This window comes from Pituophis catenifer, unplaced genomic scaffold (assembly GCF_029215685.1).
Source record: "Pituophis catenifer annectens isolate HBS135680 unplaced genomic scaffold, rPitCat1.0.hap2 SCAF_1, whole genome shotgun sequence".
NCBI lineage: Eukaryota > Metazoa > Chordata > Lepidosauria > Squamata > Colubridae > Pituophis > Pituophis catenifer.
This window is the reverse complement of record NW_027256881.1, coordinates 31,780,934-31,802,459: the sequence shown is the minus strand read 5'-3', so window position 1 is coordinate 31,802,459 and position 21,526 is coordinate 31,780,934. Positions and strand designations below refer to the sequence as shown.

Below are 21,526 nucleotides of genomic sequence, written 5' to 3'. Positions count from 1 at the left end.
TTGTCTCCCACTTGGCCTGAAAAAAATTGTTCATTCTGGTTTAAGACAATCCTTAACTAAGATTGTGTGCTCCTTTCCCTCCCCCACAATTGTTTCTTCTCAGTGTTTTAATTAAATGGAAGGGTTGATAATATCACAAGCATCTCTGAAGAATCTGATCTGATTTGATTTGGTTGTGACTGGCCAAGCTATTATTACCTTCCTAGCAGTAAGGATATTTTTAGCATTTTACCAAAGCAAATGGCTGGATTAGGTTGCCCCAGCAACTGCAGTTTCACCTTGAACTCCTTTAAACACTGCAGGAAGCATTTTGAACTTTACTTTCAGAGGGATTTGTATAAAACAAGTAAAATCATTGGAAAATGGAGATTTTGTTCAGACGTTTTAGTGTACAATGCGTAGGTTACTGGATCTGAGACTGATTTGTAAACCCATTTCCCTTTTACTGATAATGATGGATACAGTATCTTATATTAATACAGTGTGGTCTTTTTGCATTTGTGAAAATAAAACTGGGTCTCAATTTGATGGAGTCAGCTGCGCTTAAATCTTGTGAAAATTAATAAGGCATATTAAATTGAACTTGTTTGCAGTAGGATTTAAATGTGCTGTAATTTGTATTGGACTGAAGTTAGAAATTTTGGTTTCTAAGACTAATCAAGGCTTGTTATCTGTAGAGCTTATAGATATGGTCTTGATGAATAGCAGGAAGATCTGTTACTAAGGCAACAATCAGATAAATGTAGTTTGAACCCATATCAAGAAAGAGATTTATATAAATGTCTCAGACAGGACGACCCCTCCCCTTCCAATTCTCATGGAGATAAAAGAGGGAGGAAAGGAAGCAGATTCAAACTTGAAAGGTCCTATTACTGTGCTACAACTGTTCTAATAAAAGTAGCTTTAGGCAGACACGTCTGTTTCTTAATCTGGTCTATCTGATAGGGCTGATGCTATCCTGATATGACACAAATATGTAGAAACTTCACTCAAAGATCATTTGTTGCATCAGGAACTTCCACATTTATGAGGGTCTATGATACATATTTTAAAATTGTATATATGTCTGAATTTTGTATTTGCCCAATGGGAATTAAAATAAAGAGGAAGGGTGGGTATTGGAATTGTTTTGTTTGATTAGCTTGGCCTACTTTTTACTATTAAATAGCTTTTGATTTTTTTTTACTAAGGATCCCATTAGGATGCCATCAGAGGCAGATGGGAATGTCTGTTCTCCGAGCCATCCAGCTAGCTTCAATGAACAGGCCTCCTTATCTTCTCAGCAGCCTGAAGCGATGGTTAATGCCCTCAAGGTAACATGCCTTGCTGTGCTTGGCACATATGCCAGATCTCCAACTTGTATGTTCTGTAACCATCCATAATCCATTGTTTTCAAAGCATCAGCATATTTCATAGGAAAACATAATAAACCCTGAATGCTAGTTCTCATCTCTTACATGTTATTCACAAATCATTCTTTATTATCTGTCTTGATCTGGGTTGTGAACTAGTGTGCTCTGTCCTCCAAGCTTGAAAAGATTGCATTAGTGAGCTATAAAGAGTCTTGTCTTTTCATCCAGACATCATATGGATAGGGTTGTGTTTTTTTTTCTCAAATACTGAAAATCATGGAAAGTCATATCAGCTAGTCTCTCTAGTCAGCCTTCTTCAAACTGTGGTTTCCAGTTATATTGAACTATAAATTACAAAATCTGGAATCTAAAACCATCAAACTGATACAAGATAATCTAGTCTAGAGTTCTATTTCCAACATAGAATGGGCAAATATCTTTCAGGAAAGTTTACAAACAGGACGTTGTGAAGGAGAAATATTCCTTGTTGTACATTCTCATCATTTGAAATTAAGATATTAAATCTTACCACACAGCAATTTACCTTACATTACTGCAAGATATACCCCTGGTTACTAGAAAAAAAAAGACTGCAAAGAAGTGGTGACATATTGTAATCTGCAAAACATCTGGTCTTTGGCCATCTCTAAGAAATAGCTTGTCTTTGCATCAAATAGAAGTAACTTTCCAGTGCATTGCCCTGTATTTTGGATATTTTATTAGGAAAACTATGTGCCATTATCCTGCCTCCATTTAAATTTCAAAGAATGTTTGTGAATAATACAGAATGCAAATGAAACAGCTGAAATATACAATGGCCTGATGGAGTAGTTAAAGATGATTTTCTTCTGAAAATCAGAAGAATGGTGTGTAGAGTTCAAATTGCTTCTGGACATGCACGTCTCAGTTATCATGCTAATAGTCTATTTCTAAACCTGTCCACCATAATGCTTTTAAAGTCAGTACATATTTCAGGAAAGTAAAACCCATAAACTGATAATACATTTAATGTGAACAAGTACTTTTTAATCTGTCCTTAATTTGCTCCAAATCATTTGGTGACACAAAGAACTATTATCATAAGATCGGGAAAGATTATTTCAAAGTTCACAGTTTCATTAGTTTCTGCCTGTCTTTCTTTATTTAAAGGGAAAATATTAAAGTCCCACAGACATTTTATATTTGTGTTTTGCAGTTAGTGGATGCATATTATTACTTTGGAAAAATGCTTGCAGAAAAACTAATGCATAAATCACATCACACAATGCTGAATTTGATATTTCTGGAGTTCCTGGTGCTCTCTGACTGGCACATATTTCATTTCCTGACTAGATAACACCTGTTACCAGCTAAATAGCATCATCAGTGCTTGTTAATGTGTTACCTAGTTTTGCAATGAAATGTCTGCAAGCAAACAAGTTCATACAGCACCAAAGAGTCCACAGTACAAACATAACCTACTATATTCTTTTCTGTCAGCTATCTCTGTTATACAAAATAACCAAATAATTTTCTGAGAAATGTGCCTCTTACCATCAACTTAATATTAAGGAAATAAACAGAATTTTCAGGAAATCATCTTACAGCAACAGCTTTACAACATCTAATTTTTGTTTTTTTGGAAATGGTGAGGATTGAGCATACATTAAAGTAGCAACAGGGTTCAGGACAATAAAAATGGACCTATGAAAATGGAGAGAAAGCCACAATGCAATATGCATAATCTACTTAAATTAAAAAGTCTGTTTCCATTTGGACAAATTTTGTCCAAATGTCTGAGCAGTTAGAAACAAAATAGTGATTGCATACAGTATGAACAAATGTGAGTGTGGGCTGTATAACATTATATCCTTGAGTTATAGAAATAGTTATTAGCAGTTATTAGCATTTAAAATGAAATCATTTTGAAGAGGAGACCTGTATGACTTTCTAACCGCCACACCCCGCCGCAGGGAGGCAGAACAGACCAGATGGTTCCACCCCAGGCGCCTGATGGATCCTGATAGGTTCCAGATGGAGCTTGGGCCATTTCCTGAGGCTCTGACTCATGGCTCGGCTGAGGAGCTGGTGGCTGCCTGGGATAGGGCGGCCGCTGACGCTTTGAATCGAGTCGTGCCTGTGCGGCCTCTGACCTGTCGCCGAGTCTACCTGGCTCCTTGGTTTTCCGAGGAGCTGAGGGAGATGAAGCGCCAGAAAAGATGCCTAGAGAGCAGTTGGAGATCTAGTCGCTCTGAATCCGACCGAACACTGGTAAGATCTCATATTAAGACTTACCTAGTGGCGATAAAAGCGGCAAAATGTAACTATTTTTCCGCTCTTATCGCATCGGCAGATAATCGCCCGGCCGCCCTGTTTAGGGTGACCCATTCCCTCCTCCATCTGGGAGCGCGGGAGGATCCCTTGCAGGGTCGTGCTGAGGATTTTGTTCAGTATCTGCACGATAAAATCACTCAGATTCGGGAAGGCTTGGTCTCTGACTGGGTAGGTACAGACGGGATGATGGGTGCCGGTCTTGAGACTGCCATTTGGGAGGAGTTCGACCCTGTTGCTTCCGAGGACATGGACAGGATACTGGGGCGGCTGAATGCGACCACATGTTTATTGGACCCGTGTCCCTCCTGGTTGGTACTGGCCTCCCGGGAGGTTACGCGAGGCTGGCTCCAGGGGATTATCAACGCTTCCTTGAGTGAGGGTGTCTTGCCATCCGCCTTGAAAGAGGCGGTGGTGAGACCCCTCCTCAAGAAGCCTGCTCTGGATCCGGCTGTTTTGGCTAACTATCATCAGGTCTCCAACCTTCCCTTCTTGGCGAAGGTTGTTGAGAGTGTGGTGGCGCGACAGCTTCCTGGGTACCTGGATGAAGCTGCCTATCTGGATCCGCTCCAGTCCGGCTTCAGGCCTGGGCACAGCACGGAAACGGCATTGGTCGCGTTGGTGGATGATCTCTGGAGGGCTCGGGATAGGGGTTGTTCCTCTGTCCTGGTCCTGTTAGATCTCTCAGCGGCTTTTGATACCATCGACCATGGTATCCTGCTGCGCCGGTTGGAGGGGTTGGGAGTGGGGGGCACCGTTCTGCAGTGGTTCTCCTCCTATCTCTCCGACCGGTCGCAGTCGGTGTTGGCAGGGGGGCAGAGGTCGACCCTGAGGTGCCTTGTTTGTGGGGTGTCTCAGGGGTCGGTTCTCTCGCCCCTTCTGTTCAACATTTATGTGAAGCCCCTGGGTGAAATCATCCGTGGCTTTGGGGTGGAGTTCCATCAGTACGCTGATGATACGCAGCTGTACATCTCCACCCCAGGCCATCCCAACGATCCCCTTGAAGTGATGTGCCAGTGCCTGGAGGCCGTGTAGATCTGGATGGGGAGTAACAGGCTTCGACTCAACCCTTCCAAGACCGAGTGGCTGTGGCTTCCGGCGCCCTGATATAGCCAGCTGGTGCCATCGCTGGCTATTGGGAGTGAGTTATTGGCCCCCATGGATAAAGCTCGCAACTTGGGCGTCCTCCTGGATGCACGGCTGTCTTTAGAAGAGCATATGATGGCCGTGGCCAGGTCCGCCTGATTCGCCAGTTGCGTCATTTCTGGATCAGGATTCCTTACGCACAGTCACTCAGGCGCTCGTCACTTCCCGCCTGGACTATTGCAATGCTCTCTACATGGGGTTCCCCTTGAGGAGTACCCGGAGGCTCCAACTGGTGCAGAATGCGGCCACGTGGGGGATTATGGGAGCGAGGGGGCGCTCCCATGTGACACCTCTCCTGCGTGAGCTGCATTGGCTTCCAGCGGTCTTCCGGGTGCGCTTCAAGGTGTTGGTTACCACCTTTAAAGCGCTCCATGGTATAGGACCTGGGTATTTGCGGGACCGCCTTCTGCCGCTGATAGCCTCCCACTGACCAGTACACTCCCACAGAGAGGGACTCCTCAGGGTGCCATCAGCCAGGCAATGTTGGCTGACGACCCCCAGGGGGAGGGCCTTCTCTGTGGCAGCTCCTGCCCTCTGGAACGATTTGCCCCCGGAGATAAGAAGGATATCGGATCTCCGGGTCTTTCCTTGTGCCCTGAAAACTTTTCTTTTCCATCAAGCAGGGCTGGCGTGAACCCCCACCCCCTTTTTTAGTTTTTTAGTTGTTTAGCTTTTAATCTGTCAATGGGTTTTAATTCGAATTGTTTTAAAATTGGGCCAAAGTATATAATTCTTTTAATAATTTTAAATTTTGTATTGTTATGTGTTTTAGTTTTGGCTGTGCACCGCCCTGAGTCCACTAGGAGAAGGGCGGTATACAAATTGAATAAAATAAATAAAATAAATAAAATGACTGCTTGAATGCAAAAGGTGAAATGTAAGCTCAGTACTGCTTTAATACCAAAACAGTAATTTCTTTAAGTAAGGCATCTTGGTCATTTAATTGTGGCACATGAGCTTTGAAAGACTATGGACTTTACATTTCCAAAGGATAGCATTTACCAGTTTTAGAGTCTAAAAAATAGTTCACCAAAATTCTTTTAAGTTTACAATATCGTCAACTTTATTATTTTTTAAATTTTTTCCAATTACTTGTCAGGTGTGAATAACCAGGAACATTCATTGAGTTCAAAACACAGAAAAATTTATTATTGCTATCTGTAAGGCAAGAATCTAGTCAACTAAAGGTCAAAGATAAATTAAGGATAAATAAGGATAAACAGAATTCATTGGGAGGTAGTGTGTGCGAGGAGAAGGGACTGGATTTAGGCATTTTGTGACAACACAGTTACTCCAAACGTATGACATATTTAACCCACCTTCCAGTTCAGCTTCTTCTACACATAATTGGGTAGATCATAAATGTAGAAAATTTCCAAGTACATGTTTGTTATTAGATTTGTTCAACAAATTCTAGCAATAAAGGCATTTTGTGTGTAAAGAAAAAAAATTAAGTATATAGTGTATATTGTAAGAGGTCCAAGACAATTCCTCTTCACTCTTATAAATATCACTAAAAATCACATAATAATGTTAAAGGTTTATGAGGCTTGTGAGGCTTCATCTTCCTACAGTTCAAGGATTTTCTTAGCCTTCTCTCTCAGAGTTTCAGCCATGGGAGAAGACTATTAAGTGACTTCTTCAGAAGCCTTCTGCCAGAGTATTGACTGAAACATTTCCAGAATGGCTTCAGTGAAAGCTGCAGGATTATTTATTTCAAAGGCAACCAGCTTGGAGGTTTCTCCGGGTCTTTTGCCAAAATTGCTGTGGGCAATCCTGAAGCTGTCAAATCTGGAAGTACTTCAGTGAATACAGGTTGAAAAGGCTGAGATAAGTCTTATCCTGAGGTGATGGTCTGAAGTGGTTTATGATTTACTTTGTTTAGGTAAATCAGATGCCTTTTTATTTTGATGAAGGGAATTCACATTAGCTTCATGGTGTGGGGACCCTTTCATCACAGTGAACCTACATTGGTCTGCACAGACCTAATAATTAGACAGAAACTATAATGGATTTGCAAAGAAACAGACTTGCATACTAACTTTATTTCATATATTGATTGGGAATTTTCTTTGTAAATTATGGGAATGTTGAGCCATCGTATATTCTGATTTCAACAAACTATTTGACAAAGCATCTCATAATATTCTGATTTAAAAGCTTATTAAGTGTGAACTAGGTGGCATGACAGTTCAGCTGATCTGAATTATTAAAGAATACTCATAATTAATTCCTCATCAAACTAGATTGAACTATGTGGGATGCCACAATTACAGTTTGGCCCTCTATTAAACATTTTTAATGACTTGAATTAAGAATCCATTGGAGATGGACAGGTAATAAATTTAAATAAATAAATAAATTAATTAATAATAATAATAATAATAATAATAATAATAATAATAATAATAATAATAATAATAATAATAATAATATCTTGTGGGACTTTAGGATTCAGACTGACAGGCACTTGGTCCACAACACACCTGACATAACAATAGTTGAAAAGAAAAAAGTATGGTTCATTGACATTGCAATACCTGGTGATGCACGAATTGAAGATAAGCAGCAAGAAAAAATCACAAAGTACCGGGACTTACAAATTGAAGTTGAGCGACTGTGGAAAAAGAAAACGTGTGTTGTCCCGATTGTAATTGGAGCCCTCGGAGCAATACCCAAAGGGCTACCCCGCTATTTAGAAATTCTAAATTTGCCGGACTTGAACATTTTGACTCTACAAAAAACCACCTTACTCGGAACAGCTTACATCCTCTGACGATACCTTAACAGTTCCTAGGTCCTTGGTTAGGACTCGAGCTGCTGAGCTATTAACCAGCCTCAAAGGCTGTGAATCTCACTAAAGATTAACCAATAAATAATAATAATAATAATATCTTGTGGGACTTTAGGATTCAGACTGACAGGCACTTGGTCCACAACACACCTGACATAACAATAGTTGAAAAGAAAAAAGTATGGTTCATAGACATTGCAATACCTGGTGATGCACGGATTGAAGATAAGCAGCAAGAAAAAATCACAAAGTACCGGGACTTGCAAATTGAAGTTGAGCGACTGTGGAAAAAGAAAACGTGTGTTGTCCCGATTGTAATTGGAGCCCTCGGAGCAATACCCAAAGGGCTACCCCGCTATTTAGAAATTCTAAATTTGCCGGACTTGAACATTTTGACTCTACAAAAAACCACCTTACTCGGAACAGCTTACATCCTCCGACGATACCTTAACAGTTCCTAGGTCCTTGGTTAGGACTCGAGCTGCTGAGCTATTAACCAGCCTCAAAGGCTGTGAATCTCACTAAAGATTAACCAATAAATAATAATAATAATAATATCTTGTGGGACTTTAAGATTCAGACTGACAGGCACTTGGTCCACAACACACCTGACATAACAATAGTTGAAAAGAAAAAAGTATGGTTCATAGACATTGCAATACCTGGTGATGCACGGATTGAAGATAAGCAGCAAGAAAAAATCACAAAGTACCGGGACTTGCAAATTGAAGTTGAGCGACTGTGGAAAAAGAAAACGTGTGTTGTCCCGATTGTAATTGGAGCCCTCGGAGCAATACCCAAAGGGCTACCCCGCTATTTAGAAATTCTAAATTTGCCGGACTTGAACATTTTGACTCTACAAAAAACCACCTTACTCGGAACAGCTTACATCCTCCGACGATACCTTAACAGTTCCTAGGTCCTTGGTTAGGACTCGAGCTGCTGAGCTATTAACCAGCCTCAAAGGCTGTGAATCTCATTAAATATTAAATAATAATAATAATAATAATAATAATAATAATAATAATAATAATAATAATAATAATAATCAGTGAAGGGAATACCAATTAAATTTGGGGATAGCTAATACAGTAGAATTCAGAATTGGAAGTCAAGAAATTGATAGGGTAGAGGAGTGGGCTAAAAAAGCAATTGACTGCAAGCTGAAAACAGTTCTGCCTCATCTTCAGATGGTAGTTGAAGACAGGCTTTTACGTTCAAGTCACAGGAAATAAGACTCCTCATTATTCTACATTGGTCATATCCTACCTCAAGTATTGTGTCCAACTGTTTCAGACAAAACAGAACAGGTTTAGAACCAAAAGTACAACAAAGATTATAGGGAACCTAGCAAGCAAGTCCTGAGAAATAAATCCTTTGTGGTTTTCCTGGAAAGGAATGCATAGGTCTTGTTCCAAGCAAAAATGGGAGACCATTGATTTGAACAAACCCTAATCAGACTACCTTTCAAAAAGTAGCACATTGAACCTTGAACTCAATATTGGATTCCATTTACATGCCTGGTTCCTCTAGTAGCCTGAATAGATTTCAACAGATGGAGGTAATCCTCCAGAAACATATATTCTCTTGTCTGACAGAGAAATAAAACCTCAAAAGATTCATTTGTATTGTTCCCCCATATAATCTGTATTTAGAGCTTTCGTTTTTTTTAAACATATATTTTAAAGTCATGACATTGTCTTCTATTTGTGAAAATGAGACTGGATAGATATCCACTTTTACTGAAGAAAAAAAAAGTCTCACCGTATTGTCCTTCATAAACATCTAAATGGAGCTATAAAGTAGATTGCTTAGATTCTGGACAACTTCTATATGGAACAAAAATATACAGCATATAATGCTGACCTAAGCAGTACAATATCCACATTCCCGTAAAGCCAGTAAATGTACAAAACAATATTAAAAAGTAATTGGTTGCATTTTCATACTGAAATACTTTCAAAGTATATTGTCAGCATTTTAAAAAATTCATAAGATTTCTCAGAATACAATTTTGAGCTGCAAAAACAAGACAAAAAGAAGTACACTGAAACACATTTCTCTTACAACTCCACACCCCACCCCTGCTCTTTTTTACTGAGGTCAGTAGGAGGTAGTTTTTTTTTTTTTTCAATTTCCTGTACTTTCAAAACTAGATTAAATTAAAAGAAAAAGAAAAAAGGAAAAAAATGCAAATTTTAGCATTAAGGAAATACTTTTTATTTGTAATGAAAAATGCTAATATATCCTTTTGAGTAAGAATATAGAATCAACACTTGACAATAGAGATGTTATTGAGTCATTTAGAATAAGTCAAAATATGGTTGTTCATATAACAATCAAGAGTCTAAAGCTCTATTTTGTATACAGGTAATCCTTGACATATGACCACAATTGAGCCCAGAATTTATGTTGATAAGTGAGAATTTTGTTAAGTTAGTTTTGCTCCATTTTATGACTTTTCTTGCCACATTTGTTAAGTGAATCAATGCAGATGTTAAATTAATCACAAAGTTATTAAGTGAATCTGTGTTCCCCATTAACTTTGCTTGTCAGAAGATCGACCCTGGGACACTGCAACCATCATAAATATGAATCTGTCATCAAGCATCCAAGTGTAAACCACATGACCATCGGGATGCTGCAATGGTCATAAGTATGAAAAATGGTCATAAGTAACTTTTTCCAGTGCTGTTGTAATTTTGAACGGTCACTAAATGAACTGTTGAAAATTGAGAACTACCTGTACTCTTTGGAATGGTAGGATAATCCTGCCACCTTCTCTCATTGCAACAGTCATAACATGCTTGACAAGATTAAAATGGAGTCAGGACAGTAAATTGTGATAACATAGGCATTGCCTAATATACAAGGTCTCTATATTAAACTAGCAACTCTGGACAGATGGATTTATTTATTCATATTTGTTTTGGCATAGGACGTTATTTTTATTTCTTGTTATTTATTTGTTTCTCTTAGAGACTGCTCTAAGTAGCTTACAAATAACAGCACAAAAAGTCTAAAATAATAGCAAACCAATAGCATATGTAACAACAACAGCTCTTATGTATTACTGTTCACGAGAAACAAAATCTTGGTAACTCCTATGCTTTATGGCTCTTCAAAAATATAATGATGACGTTCTGGCTATTTGGAGTAGGTTGTTTTAGATCACAGGTGTCAAACTCATGGCATCACATTGCTGTCACGTGATGTTTCGCGATGTTTTTTCCCTTCGCGAAACGGGGGTGGGCGTGGACTGCATGTGACACATCCGGCCAATTTGACACCACTATTCTAGATTGTAGAGAGACCATCAGTGAGAAAGCATGACACAACATTTATGTTTTGTTATTCAAAATATAGTGTATTATGTGGAACCAGACACTAAGAACTGGTATATGGTGTAGAGGCTCCATGTGTGCAGTTTCTATGCTACTTCCTTCCCATTTCATAAAGAGAATCATCTCATTGCTAGACCCAAAGCCTTGATGTCATCCCTCATCACATTCGGTTGTCACGGGATAAAGGTGATAGCTGGTTAACAATGGGAAATTATCACACTGGCAAAATCTGATATGGTCTCCTAGAATTGGATCTAGTACTTTTAAACTTGTATACATTTATTTATTTATTTTATTTATTAATGAGATTTATATGCCTCCCTATCTCCAGCCGCCCTCTCACAACAGTAAAAAAACATCTAATGAAAAAGTTAAAAGAAATTAAATCCAAATCTCATAATTTAACATTTAAAAGTGCAATTAAGACTAACAAGTTAAAAATTAAAACCCCATTAGTCCAGGCCAGCCAAACGAAACAGCCACTGTATATATGGTCTAAAATTATGGCTGAACAGTGTTGTGACCATGTCTGCTGATGATACTAAACTATTGAGAGTGGTAACATCAAAAAGGCATTGTAAATAGCACCAAAAAACTCTCTCTACTAAGTTAGAGCTTCAAAATGGCAAATTCAGTAAAATATAAACTACTATAAAAGGATGCATGATGGCAGAACAGAAATCTAAACTTATGCATTAATGGGGTATGAATTATCAATGACTGTCAGGCTCACTAGAAGACTTCAGGGAATTTCCTGGACATTAAATCTAGTGTGGTTTGATATGGTTAGACTCTAAATTTATGCACGGCTTAATGTAGAGAGCCATAGAGATGACCTTGGAAAAGCCATTCAGAAGTCACAGCAGGTACAGAAACATGCATTAAATCCACAGAGGTGAGAAAATATTTTTTAAAAAGACACATAGTCCCTGGAGTATAAGACAGAAGGTGAGAAAAATGCAGGATTATAAGGTAGTGTCACTACAGAGTATTTCAGTGAAGTATTTCAATGAAGTATTGTTCTAGGTTTTTTTTCCTGATCTGGTCTACATCGTAGGTTTTCTGACACTTAAAGCTCTCTGATAGAAAATGCAGCATGGCTAGATAAGAATCTTTGTTGTGACCCGGAAACAGGCTAGTACAATATTCATATTGGCCTCTGTCAACCTAAAATACATCTTTCTATATCCATTGTAATTTTATTTTGATGCTTTTTTAATCTCACCCTTTACATGGTTTAATTGACATTTTTCCCTTTACCTCTTAGCTTTGTAGGGAGCAACTATTGTTAACTCTATTTTCTGTCCTGAGAAGCTTTGGTTCTCAACAACTCCCATACTAATCCAACAGAAAAGGCATATTGAGTTATGTTCAATGGAAAGGTCCACCCAGAGTGTAGCTGCTGTTAAATAAAAAGGCTAATTCCAAATCTTTACCTCATAGAGTTGAAAGGCCATGTAAATTACTGACTCCAATCTCTTGGACAAGAATACAAATTAAAATTTCCTTAACAGGTGTCTTTCTAGCTTCTACCTTGATCATATCAAGTGAAGGGAGCCCACAACCCTTATGGCTATAGGTTCCACTATCCATTGCTTTTATTATTAGGAAGGTTTTTCCCCTAATATTTAGTAGAATGTGCCTTTCTTCATTTTAAGAGCATTATTTTGTGCCTTGCACTCTGGAACCACTGAGAATAGGTTATAGTGTGACATCTTTTCAGAGTTCGATGACTTATTCTGTTTATTAGTCCTCTGAGAGTTAACAAGAAATCTAAACAAGCCAGATTCCTTCCACTAGAATCTGTGGCACTTAGTTTTAGTCCTGTAATCAATCTTATTGCATTTTTCTGAACCTGTTCTAGTTTCTCTGAATCCCTCTTAAGATAGCCACAATTGGATGCAGTAATTATTTTGCCTAAATTGGGGACAAAAAGACTTATGTTGATGCAGCCTAAGGTTGCCTTTTGTCTTTGTCCATCCACATCAAAAGATCTTTCTCATAAGCTATACAGCAAGAGATTTATAAACAAACCCTTAGCCCACAGAGTTTATAGAATGATAGGACTGGAAGGTCTTTGGAGATCTTCTAATCCATTCCCCAGCCCAAGGCTTATACTGTCCCAGACAAATGATTGTCTAATCTTTTCTTGAAAATCTCTAGCAATGGAACACACAACTCAGAGAGACAAGCTATTCCATTGATTAATCATTTTCACTGTCAGGAAATTCCTCCATATTTCCAGGTTGAATCTCCCTCTGACAAGCTTCTACCCATTGCTTTTGTCCTGTCTTAAGGTGCTATGGAAAGTAAATCAACACCCTCTTCCCTGTGACAGTCCTTCAGGTATTGTAAGACTCCTATCATGTCTCCTCTGAGTCTTCTCTTCATTAGATTAAAGATACCTAGTTCCCATAGATGTTCATCATGTGATTTAGCCTTAGACCCCTTATCTTTGTTGCTCTTTTCTGCACTCTTTCTAGGTCCCCGGCATATTTTTTTGTATTGTGCTGATCAGAATTTGATGCAATACTCCAAATGTGGCCTCGCTAGTGCAGTATAGAATTGTATTAACACTTCCTATGATCTTGATGGTATCCCTCTGTTGGTGCAGCCTAGAACTGTGTTTGCTTTTTTGGCAGCTGCAGCACTACTGCTCTTATGTAAATGATGGTCTAATAGGACATCTAGATCCCCTGTTGAGCCAGGTAACCCTCTATACCTATGAATTTGGGTTTTCCTGCCTAAGTCCTGGACCTTACTTTTCTTGCCACTGAACTGCATCTTGCTGAATATGTGCAAGTCTATCAAGATCCTTCTGAATCTGGGACTTCTGGCTGATGTCGTGGCGAGATTGGAAGTGAGGAGCGGGTCTCCATGCTCCCGTGTCAAGTTTTACCTATTGGAGGGCTCTGAAAGGAACTAAAGCCACCCTGTAGGGATGGTGAAGAAAACAGGGACACCCTGCAGGTCATGGAGAACTATTTACTTTATGATTACTGGAGAGTCTATTGTGAGTATAAAGAAGACTCTTAAGTAAAGTAAAGTGACTTTTGATTTGTGGAAAGCTGCCTGGACTATTTAAATGGAACTGATTAATAATCCTGAGATGTAAAGAACTATGATTATTGAACTTTCTGAGTTCAATGGAATCAGATAACCTGGAAGATACTTTTGAAAGGGAGATAGGGGTGTGAGTGGACACTCTGGAGAGCTGGCAGCTTAGGAGGATAGAGATGGGAGAAATATTCAGACTGAATGGTGAAGACACAGATGCTGATAGAGATAAAAATCCAAGAGAGGAGTATGGGAGGCAAGCTAAAAAACAAATAAGAATTGAAGTATTAAAACAGACAAGAGATGATGGATAGAAAGGATTCTTTTCCTTTCTTTTTTCCCCTAATATAATGATAGCCTGATTAAAAACCAGAATAGAGGTAGAAATAAGAAATATTATTTCTTATTCTTAGAAATAATATAAATAGTTAGATGGAAAGATTGGAGTTGAAAGATGATATTATTAGGTATGATTAAATAATAGGATGATTGGTACTAGAATGGCATACTGAGACTTTGAATAACCAAATAATGAAGGACTATGTCTTGATATAAACATGTATTAACACTAGGATTAGCAACGGTGGCCTGACTAGAAGCTAGAATAGAGGTAGAAATAAGAAATAGGGGGAATATTAGCAGATATAATTTTTATATAATAGTATATAAGTAATAACCAGATGGAAAAATTAGAAGTTGAAAGATCGTATTATTTTGTATGCTTAATAATATCATTGGCATTAAAATGGAACATTAATATATTGAATAACTACTCTAAAACAAACATGTATATTAATACTAGGATTATATAAGTTTGATTAATGTAAGAAAATATTGTTGTTATTATTATTACTGCTATTTGTATCAAAATGAATTATACCCAGAGGCCACACTGCTGATGTATTGATATTGATGTATATTTAAAAAGAAAAATCTAATAAAACTTTTTTAAAAAGATCCTTCTGAATCTGGAGTCTATCTTCCAAAGTATTGGTAATTGCCCCCAGGTTGGTGTCATCTGCAAATTTGATGAGTTCCCCTTCTTTCCCTTCATCTAGACCATTTATGAAGATGTTAAAGAGCCCCAGTTCAAGCATGCTTCCCTCTATGTAGATGTAGCTCTTTATTGTGAATGTTCAAGTAGAAATTAGAGAGCCATTTGCCTGGGATGTTTTCATTTGGATTTTTTTTTGCACTGCACTCAGCCTAAGCCACTTTTTCCAACTGTGATTCTATTCTATGATTTGCTGTTCTCCAGTTGTCTGGCATTTTACCAATTCTGCAGAATTTTGGAACAATTCCCCTTAAAAATTATTTTCTGTTTGCTTGATTTAGAAAGATTAACTTGGTTGGTTTGGGGAAGAATAATTACAGATCTGGAAGAAGTCCTTACATGTCAATAAACGGTTCCAAATTCAAAATTACTGTATAAAGTGTGTTGCTATAAATGTGGGGTAAGAAAATCAGATTAAGAGTTATAATTATGTAATTGTACTATCTCAGTGAAACCTAAAGAAATATGTATTTTTTAAAAAAAAAAAAAATTAAATAGTAGCTTTTTTTTTTTGGTATTCTACTTTTCTGTAAGACTCCCTAGATAGTGGGAACTTGTCTGAAGCTTCCCAGTATGTTACAGAGCACAGCTTGAACCGAACTTTTATTATAACATCAGAACTGAAGCCTTTTTGCAACTATTTATTATCTCTGGCAGTAAGACTGATGCTCCACCTCTTGGATTTAATTCCGGTACCTTTTCCTAACATGTTTTCCTCGTTATAAGGAAAAGCTCATGTTTCTAAGAAATCAGTATTAAATGAAAATGGTATGTTTAAATTTTGTGTATTCTTATCCCAGAAGACTTTAATTTCTAATATAGCTTCAATCTTTGGTCTTTGGATAGAATTAAATATAATTTATTGGAAAAACATCTATTCTTTTAGATACATTAATTGGATATAATTCCTAAAACAATGTAGGTAATGTGTATTTAAAACAAACACTTTGATTTGAAAATGAAGTCCTTCATTCTTTTAGAGGTTTTCAGTGGCTAGTCATATTATATCAATATATGGGACAGTAGTGGGTTTCAATTTAGTTTGCTACCAGTTTGTTTGTGCGTGCACACTCATGCGTGCGCGCAATGCTTCTGCGCATACACAGAAGTGTCTGGGTAGGTAGGTGGAGCCTCCCACCACCGCCACTACCAGTTCATCCAATCTGGGACTAACCGGTAGCAACCCACCACTGATACGGTAATATATTTGTTTTAGGACATTCCTATTTAGAATAGGCACATTCAAAGTATAATGATTAAAAAGACTGAATGAGAAGATAGAATTGCCAATCATTTGATACCACTTCTTTGCTCCTTCCTTTTCCATTACATAAAGAAATGGAAACAAAACTGAAGTTGCAGATTTGATTTCTGATCTTCCAGAATGTCAAAACACTTCATGAAAACATAATATGATTTAGACAGGGCTGTCCCTCAGAATGTGTTTTTTAAAAAGACGGTAGCCATGATGATGCAATGAAAGCTTTGCCTGTTTTTTATACATGTTTTTTTAATGTATGAGCGATATATATATATAAATAGGCAGAGCTTCGATTACACCATTGTGGTCATGATCTTGGTTATTTTTACTGCACTCTGGGGACACCTCTTTGGATCATTTGCTAAATTTCTCACTTTCTATCATACGGGCAGCAATCCAGTCTGAAGCAATTTACAGTAGTAGTTTGAATTAGGCAAAACTTAGCATATTCCCTGGCCACTGAATTGTCAAGCTTTTGATTTAGGAGAGGGATAAATTACTTACTAATAATGCTGATGCTAATTTATGGCATTTTATTTATCTGTTAAGCCAAGAGATAGATACAAAGAAATAAAAATTCAACACAATTTTTTTGGGGTGTGTGTATCTGTGCCTTTGAGTCAGAGTTGACTCCTGGTGACTGCCTGGACAGGTCCTACAATTTTCTCAGCAAGGATTAGTGGAAGTGGTTTGACCTTCCCTCGTTCTTTCTAAGGCTGACAGAGAGTGACTGACCCAAAGCCACCCAGTTGGTTTTGTGCCAAAGAACTCATGGTCTCCCAGTTTCTAGCCTGTGCCTTAACCACTATACCAAACCGGCCCTCTCAGCGCAAATATGCATCAGTAAAGTATTATTTTTTCTTAAAAGTATTTTTTTAAAAAAATAGTAAGCTAAAGAAGTCAAGGCATGAAGTAAGAAAAAGGAAAAAGCAGTCTAGTTTAGATACTGACCTCCACCTTCCATCATGGCTTTGACGAGTTATGACTTTCACATAATGTTTATGTATCAAATCACGTGCAGCATTCCCTGCTAATTATAAGGACAGCACTGGCCATTTTTGCTATATTTTAATGATGCAATCAAGAAGAAAAGTCAATGCCCATTTTTACCCTGTGAATACCCCAGGATCTCTAGAAATTAGGTTGCAAAACAATATTCATTTGTCATTGAGCCCACCAGTTAGGTCCGTGCAATGTATTTATACACACATAAAGTTGTGTGTTGGTCATATCCTATGAATGTGATCATACGCTAATGAACTTCTCTGGCATGATAACATCTCTGGGGTGGTTCCAGAGATAAATAGTTGCAGTTAGTTTATATTAAAATCTGCAAGTCAAGTTAATAATTTGAATTAATTCACACTGAATTTAATGGCACATAAAAACAAGTTCACTGGTTTGGAATCAACCTTTTATATGTAAATTGCATTTATATAGTAATTATGTACTGCATAGCATTCATCTTAAAATAACAATATCATTTTCAGAGCACTAAAAAGGCTTTAGGATTTAATAGAGTCATTGCTGTTCACATAGATAGTGTAAAGTTCACAAGACAACTGACTGCCCTTTAATCTGCATATTCAGTTGTGCAGTCTGTCCTTTCTCATCAGCTGGAGGTTACTTTCTTGCTATATCAGCATTATCTTCCAACACTGTCTTTTGGGAAAACATTTTCTGTTCCTCATTAAGCTGAAAACAATTTGTTATGAAATGCATCATGGATGGTACAAAATGGTAATATTCATAAGCCACTCAGGTATTGGTATGTACAAAACAGAATAAAGCTTATTGATGTCTTTCTTAAATAATTAGAATAAAAGTAATTAAAATCAATAGAAAATACATATTTATTTATTAATTTAATACCTTTAGATTTGCTTTTCTGCTACAAAATGATGGCCAAGATGGCTAGCAATAATGAAATTATAATAGCAATAGCACTTACATATATACCGTTTCGCAGTGCTTTGCAGCCCTCTCTAAGCGGTTTACAGAGTCAGCCTATTGCCCCCAACAATCTGGCTCCTCATTTTACCCACCTCGGAAGGATGGAAGGCTGAGTCAACCTTGAGGCACTGAGACTCGAACTGCCAAATTGCAGTCAGCCGGCAATCAGCAGAAGTAGCCTGCAGTACTGCACTCTAACCACTGTGCCATGTTGGCTCTTCCTTTAGTTATTATAAGGTTATTATAACTTTGTATTCTTTAAAACACAAAAGCAACCATTTTAAAAACCAGTAAAACAGACATATTAGTGGTTAATGTTTATTTCAAGTGAAAAGTTGGTATGAATAAAACATTTTTTTCTGGTAGAAAAATAATATATTTTTTTGTTTGCCTTGGCTATTTTTTTTTATTTATAGAAAAGGAAGAACAATTAAGCATCCTTTAGTTGGAAGAACAATTCTGTATCTTCCAATTGATAAACAAAAAGCAGAAATCTGACTTCATAATTCTGCTGTTTTACGGGTCATATGACAATTTTCTTGAATCATTTGCATTGTTTATCAGGTTTAGAGGTTAAAATCTACGTTAAAAAAAAAATAACCCTGGATCACGGGTGAAATCTACTTACCTTCCCCACCGGTTCAGAAGTGCAAGTGCCACATGTGCAGAGGGTAAAAAACAGCTTACTTCCTGGTTAAAACCAGGAAGTAACGACAACCAGGCGGGTGGGCGGAGCCTTGCGCCGCCATCACTACCGGTTCTCTGAACCACCCGCTGCCATCGCTACCGGTTCAGCCAAACCAGTCCAAACTGGTAGCATTTCACCCCTGCCCTGGATGTGTAATTTATTAATTTAATTTTACTTATTTCAACAATTTATGTGGATGCCCATGTTACTGTTTCCACTTTGGGTGTCTGACAGTAAATTAAACCAGAAGGTAGCTAATTAGCTCTAAATAAACAAGAACTTGCAACAACTATCAAAATATCAGTCAGTATATAAAGGTCCAAGTAATTCCTTTCCTCCTGCAGTTGAGCCCCAGATAAACAAACTAATACTCTGGTCCAAATGCCCGTGTGAATAATCAGCCTTTCGGTGCCTTATAAAAGGCCAATAAACTTCATTCTGATCTCCCATGGGCACAGCTCTAAAGGATAAACACTGCAACAGAAAAAAAATAAAATGACTCTTATTTCATTATTTAAAGGATACATTTCCAAAGAGGAGTTAGTTTGTACACTGAGAGTGATTACAAAGAGTTATATTATCTCTTACAAGAGACATAGGATGACTTTAAATTGTGAAGTTGCAAGCTCAGGTATTTAAAAGGCACCAGGCTAGAAAAGACACACATGAAGCTATGTCACATGATAGCAATCTGCATAAATTATAACTAATAGAAATAGAAATAGAAATAGAAAAAGAATAGAATAGAATAGAATAGAATAGAATAGAATAGAATAGAATAGAATAGAATAGAATAGAATAGAATAGAATAGAATAGAATAGAATAGAAATTTCTAAGGATATGTAGTATCCCAACTAAAGCATACAGTAGAACAGGGCTGTCAAACTCCCAGCCCGTGGGCTGGCTGCATCACGCGATGGCCACGCCCACACCTACTTTAGCGAAGAGGAAAAGGTCCCAATACATCACGTGATGCCGCCATGATGGCATGAGTTTGACACCCCTGCAGTAGATGCTAGCCTTTAGTTCTATAACTTGTTCTTTCTATTTTTATGACACTAGGTAATACTGTCTGCCTAATAAACCCTTTTGTACCTAATCTCTGTTTTCTAAAATAAGTAACTTAACATGCCTTTCCCATTTACTTTTTCAGGTTGTGTGGAGGAAACTTGGAGATGCTGCAGGCTCGTGTCCTGGAATTAGACAGCACTTGTCTGGAAGCCAGTACAAAGGGCCAATGTGAATGACTGTCAAAACAAGGAAGGATTCCAAGTATCAGTGGACGTCACAGCAACCCTTTTAATAATAATGAGGCAATGCCAAACACTTTCTAGGCCACTACTGGAAAATAGAAGAGTCTTTTCTTCATAGACTTTTGTGTGAAGTATCCAGATCTGCAACTAATATACTTCATTCTGCTTTTGCCACAAGCATTTTCAATACACACACACACACACAAACACACACACGGATATAGCTAACAATCATCAAGGTTGTTCGCATTAATCCAGATGGAAAACTCTCAGAGAAAGTGCTTTTATAAAAAGAAAAGAAAAGAAAAGAAAAGAAAGAAATCAAGAGATTCCAATGAACTATGCTCTTGGTCTTCACAGTTTGAAAAAAAAAAAAGTAGTCTTATATTTAATTGTATTAAATATTGAATAATGGTGAATAGCAAATCTGCGGCTGAAACCATTTTCTTTCCAGATGTTAGGATTAGTGCTAAATACCCCAAACCTTCAAGTCTTGCAAGAGCCAATACTGTAGCAAAAGAAAAACTATATATATAAGCACTAAAATTGTGATGCCTCATTGCTCTAAAAACATAGACCAAGAATCACTTTATTCTTATCCACTTTGGTGATTGCATTCTAAAGACCTGGTCTTTCTCTTATTAAAAGAAATATTCCCTCTGTAGCAAAGTGCAGCCAAGTCCTGAGGCACTCTTAGTAATCGGGCATCAAAAGCCTGTGCTGCTCTTTCAGGGTTGAAATAGATCCTTGAGCCACACTGAAGACAGGGTACCTGTAGTAATGCTCTGGAGACATGGTGCCTGGTAGCTGCAATTGTATCCATGGCTAAATCTTGATTGGAGATCTGCACATATACATCAAGGAGAATGCCGGAAGGGAGGGACTGTTTCCAGAGCTGTGGAGTGAACATTGCATCTATTTTCATTCTTTTTTAATAGATAGGGGATTGCTGATATCTAAAGAGAAAAAAGCTCAGATATCAGACTTGTGTGCTTTTAATTTTAATGCACACATAAACCCACACAGAAAAACTTGAAAAGAGGAAAGTTGTGCTCTTGGAACATGGAGCTGCACGCTGTTTCTAATCAATTTGAATTAGAGACTGATGGAAATGGGATATTCATGATTGGCAGACAAGAATAGATGGATGTGCTGTGAAAATGGCAAACAAGACTAAAAAGCAATTCACCAAGAAAGCTTGAATGCTAATGATAGGAGTAGCTGTGGGGGTGACAGTTATAGATTGAGAGATAAAGCAGAAAATATAGACACTACCACCAGAATGAAGGATATTCATTTCCAGAGAAATCACA

General features: G+C 37.7%; 1 protein-coding gene across 2 annotated transcripts in view; it reads left to right on the top strand.

Moving 5' to 3' along the window:
* The window catches only part of CCDC85A (coiled-coil domain containing 85A), a 160,618-nt gene extending 140,312 nt beyond the window's left edge, over positions 1-20,306 (top strand). The window contains exons 4-5 of one of the 2 annotated variants that reach the window (XM_070947518.1): positions 1,191-1,313; positions 20,114-20,306. In XM_070947518.1, coding sequence (XP_070803619.1) covers positions 1,191-1,313; positions 20,114-20,203 — 213 coding nt within the window. In that variant the 3' untranslated portion in view covers positions 20,204-20,306. The remainder of the gene's footprint in view (positions 1-1,190; positions 1,314-20,113) is intronic. The other variant, XM_070947525.1, reaches the window with a different exon arrangement.
* The last annotated feature ends 1,220 nt before the right edge of the window (positions 20,307-21,526 follow it).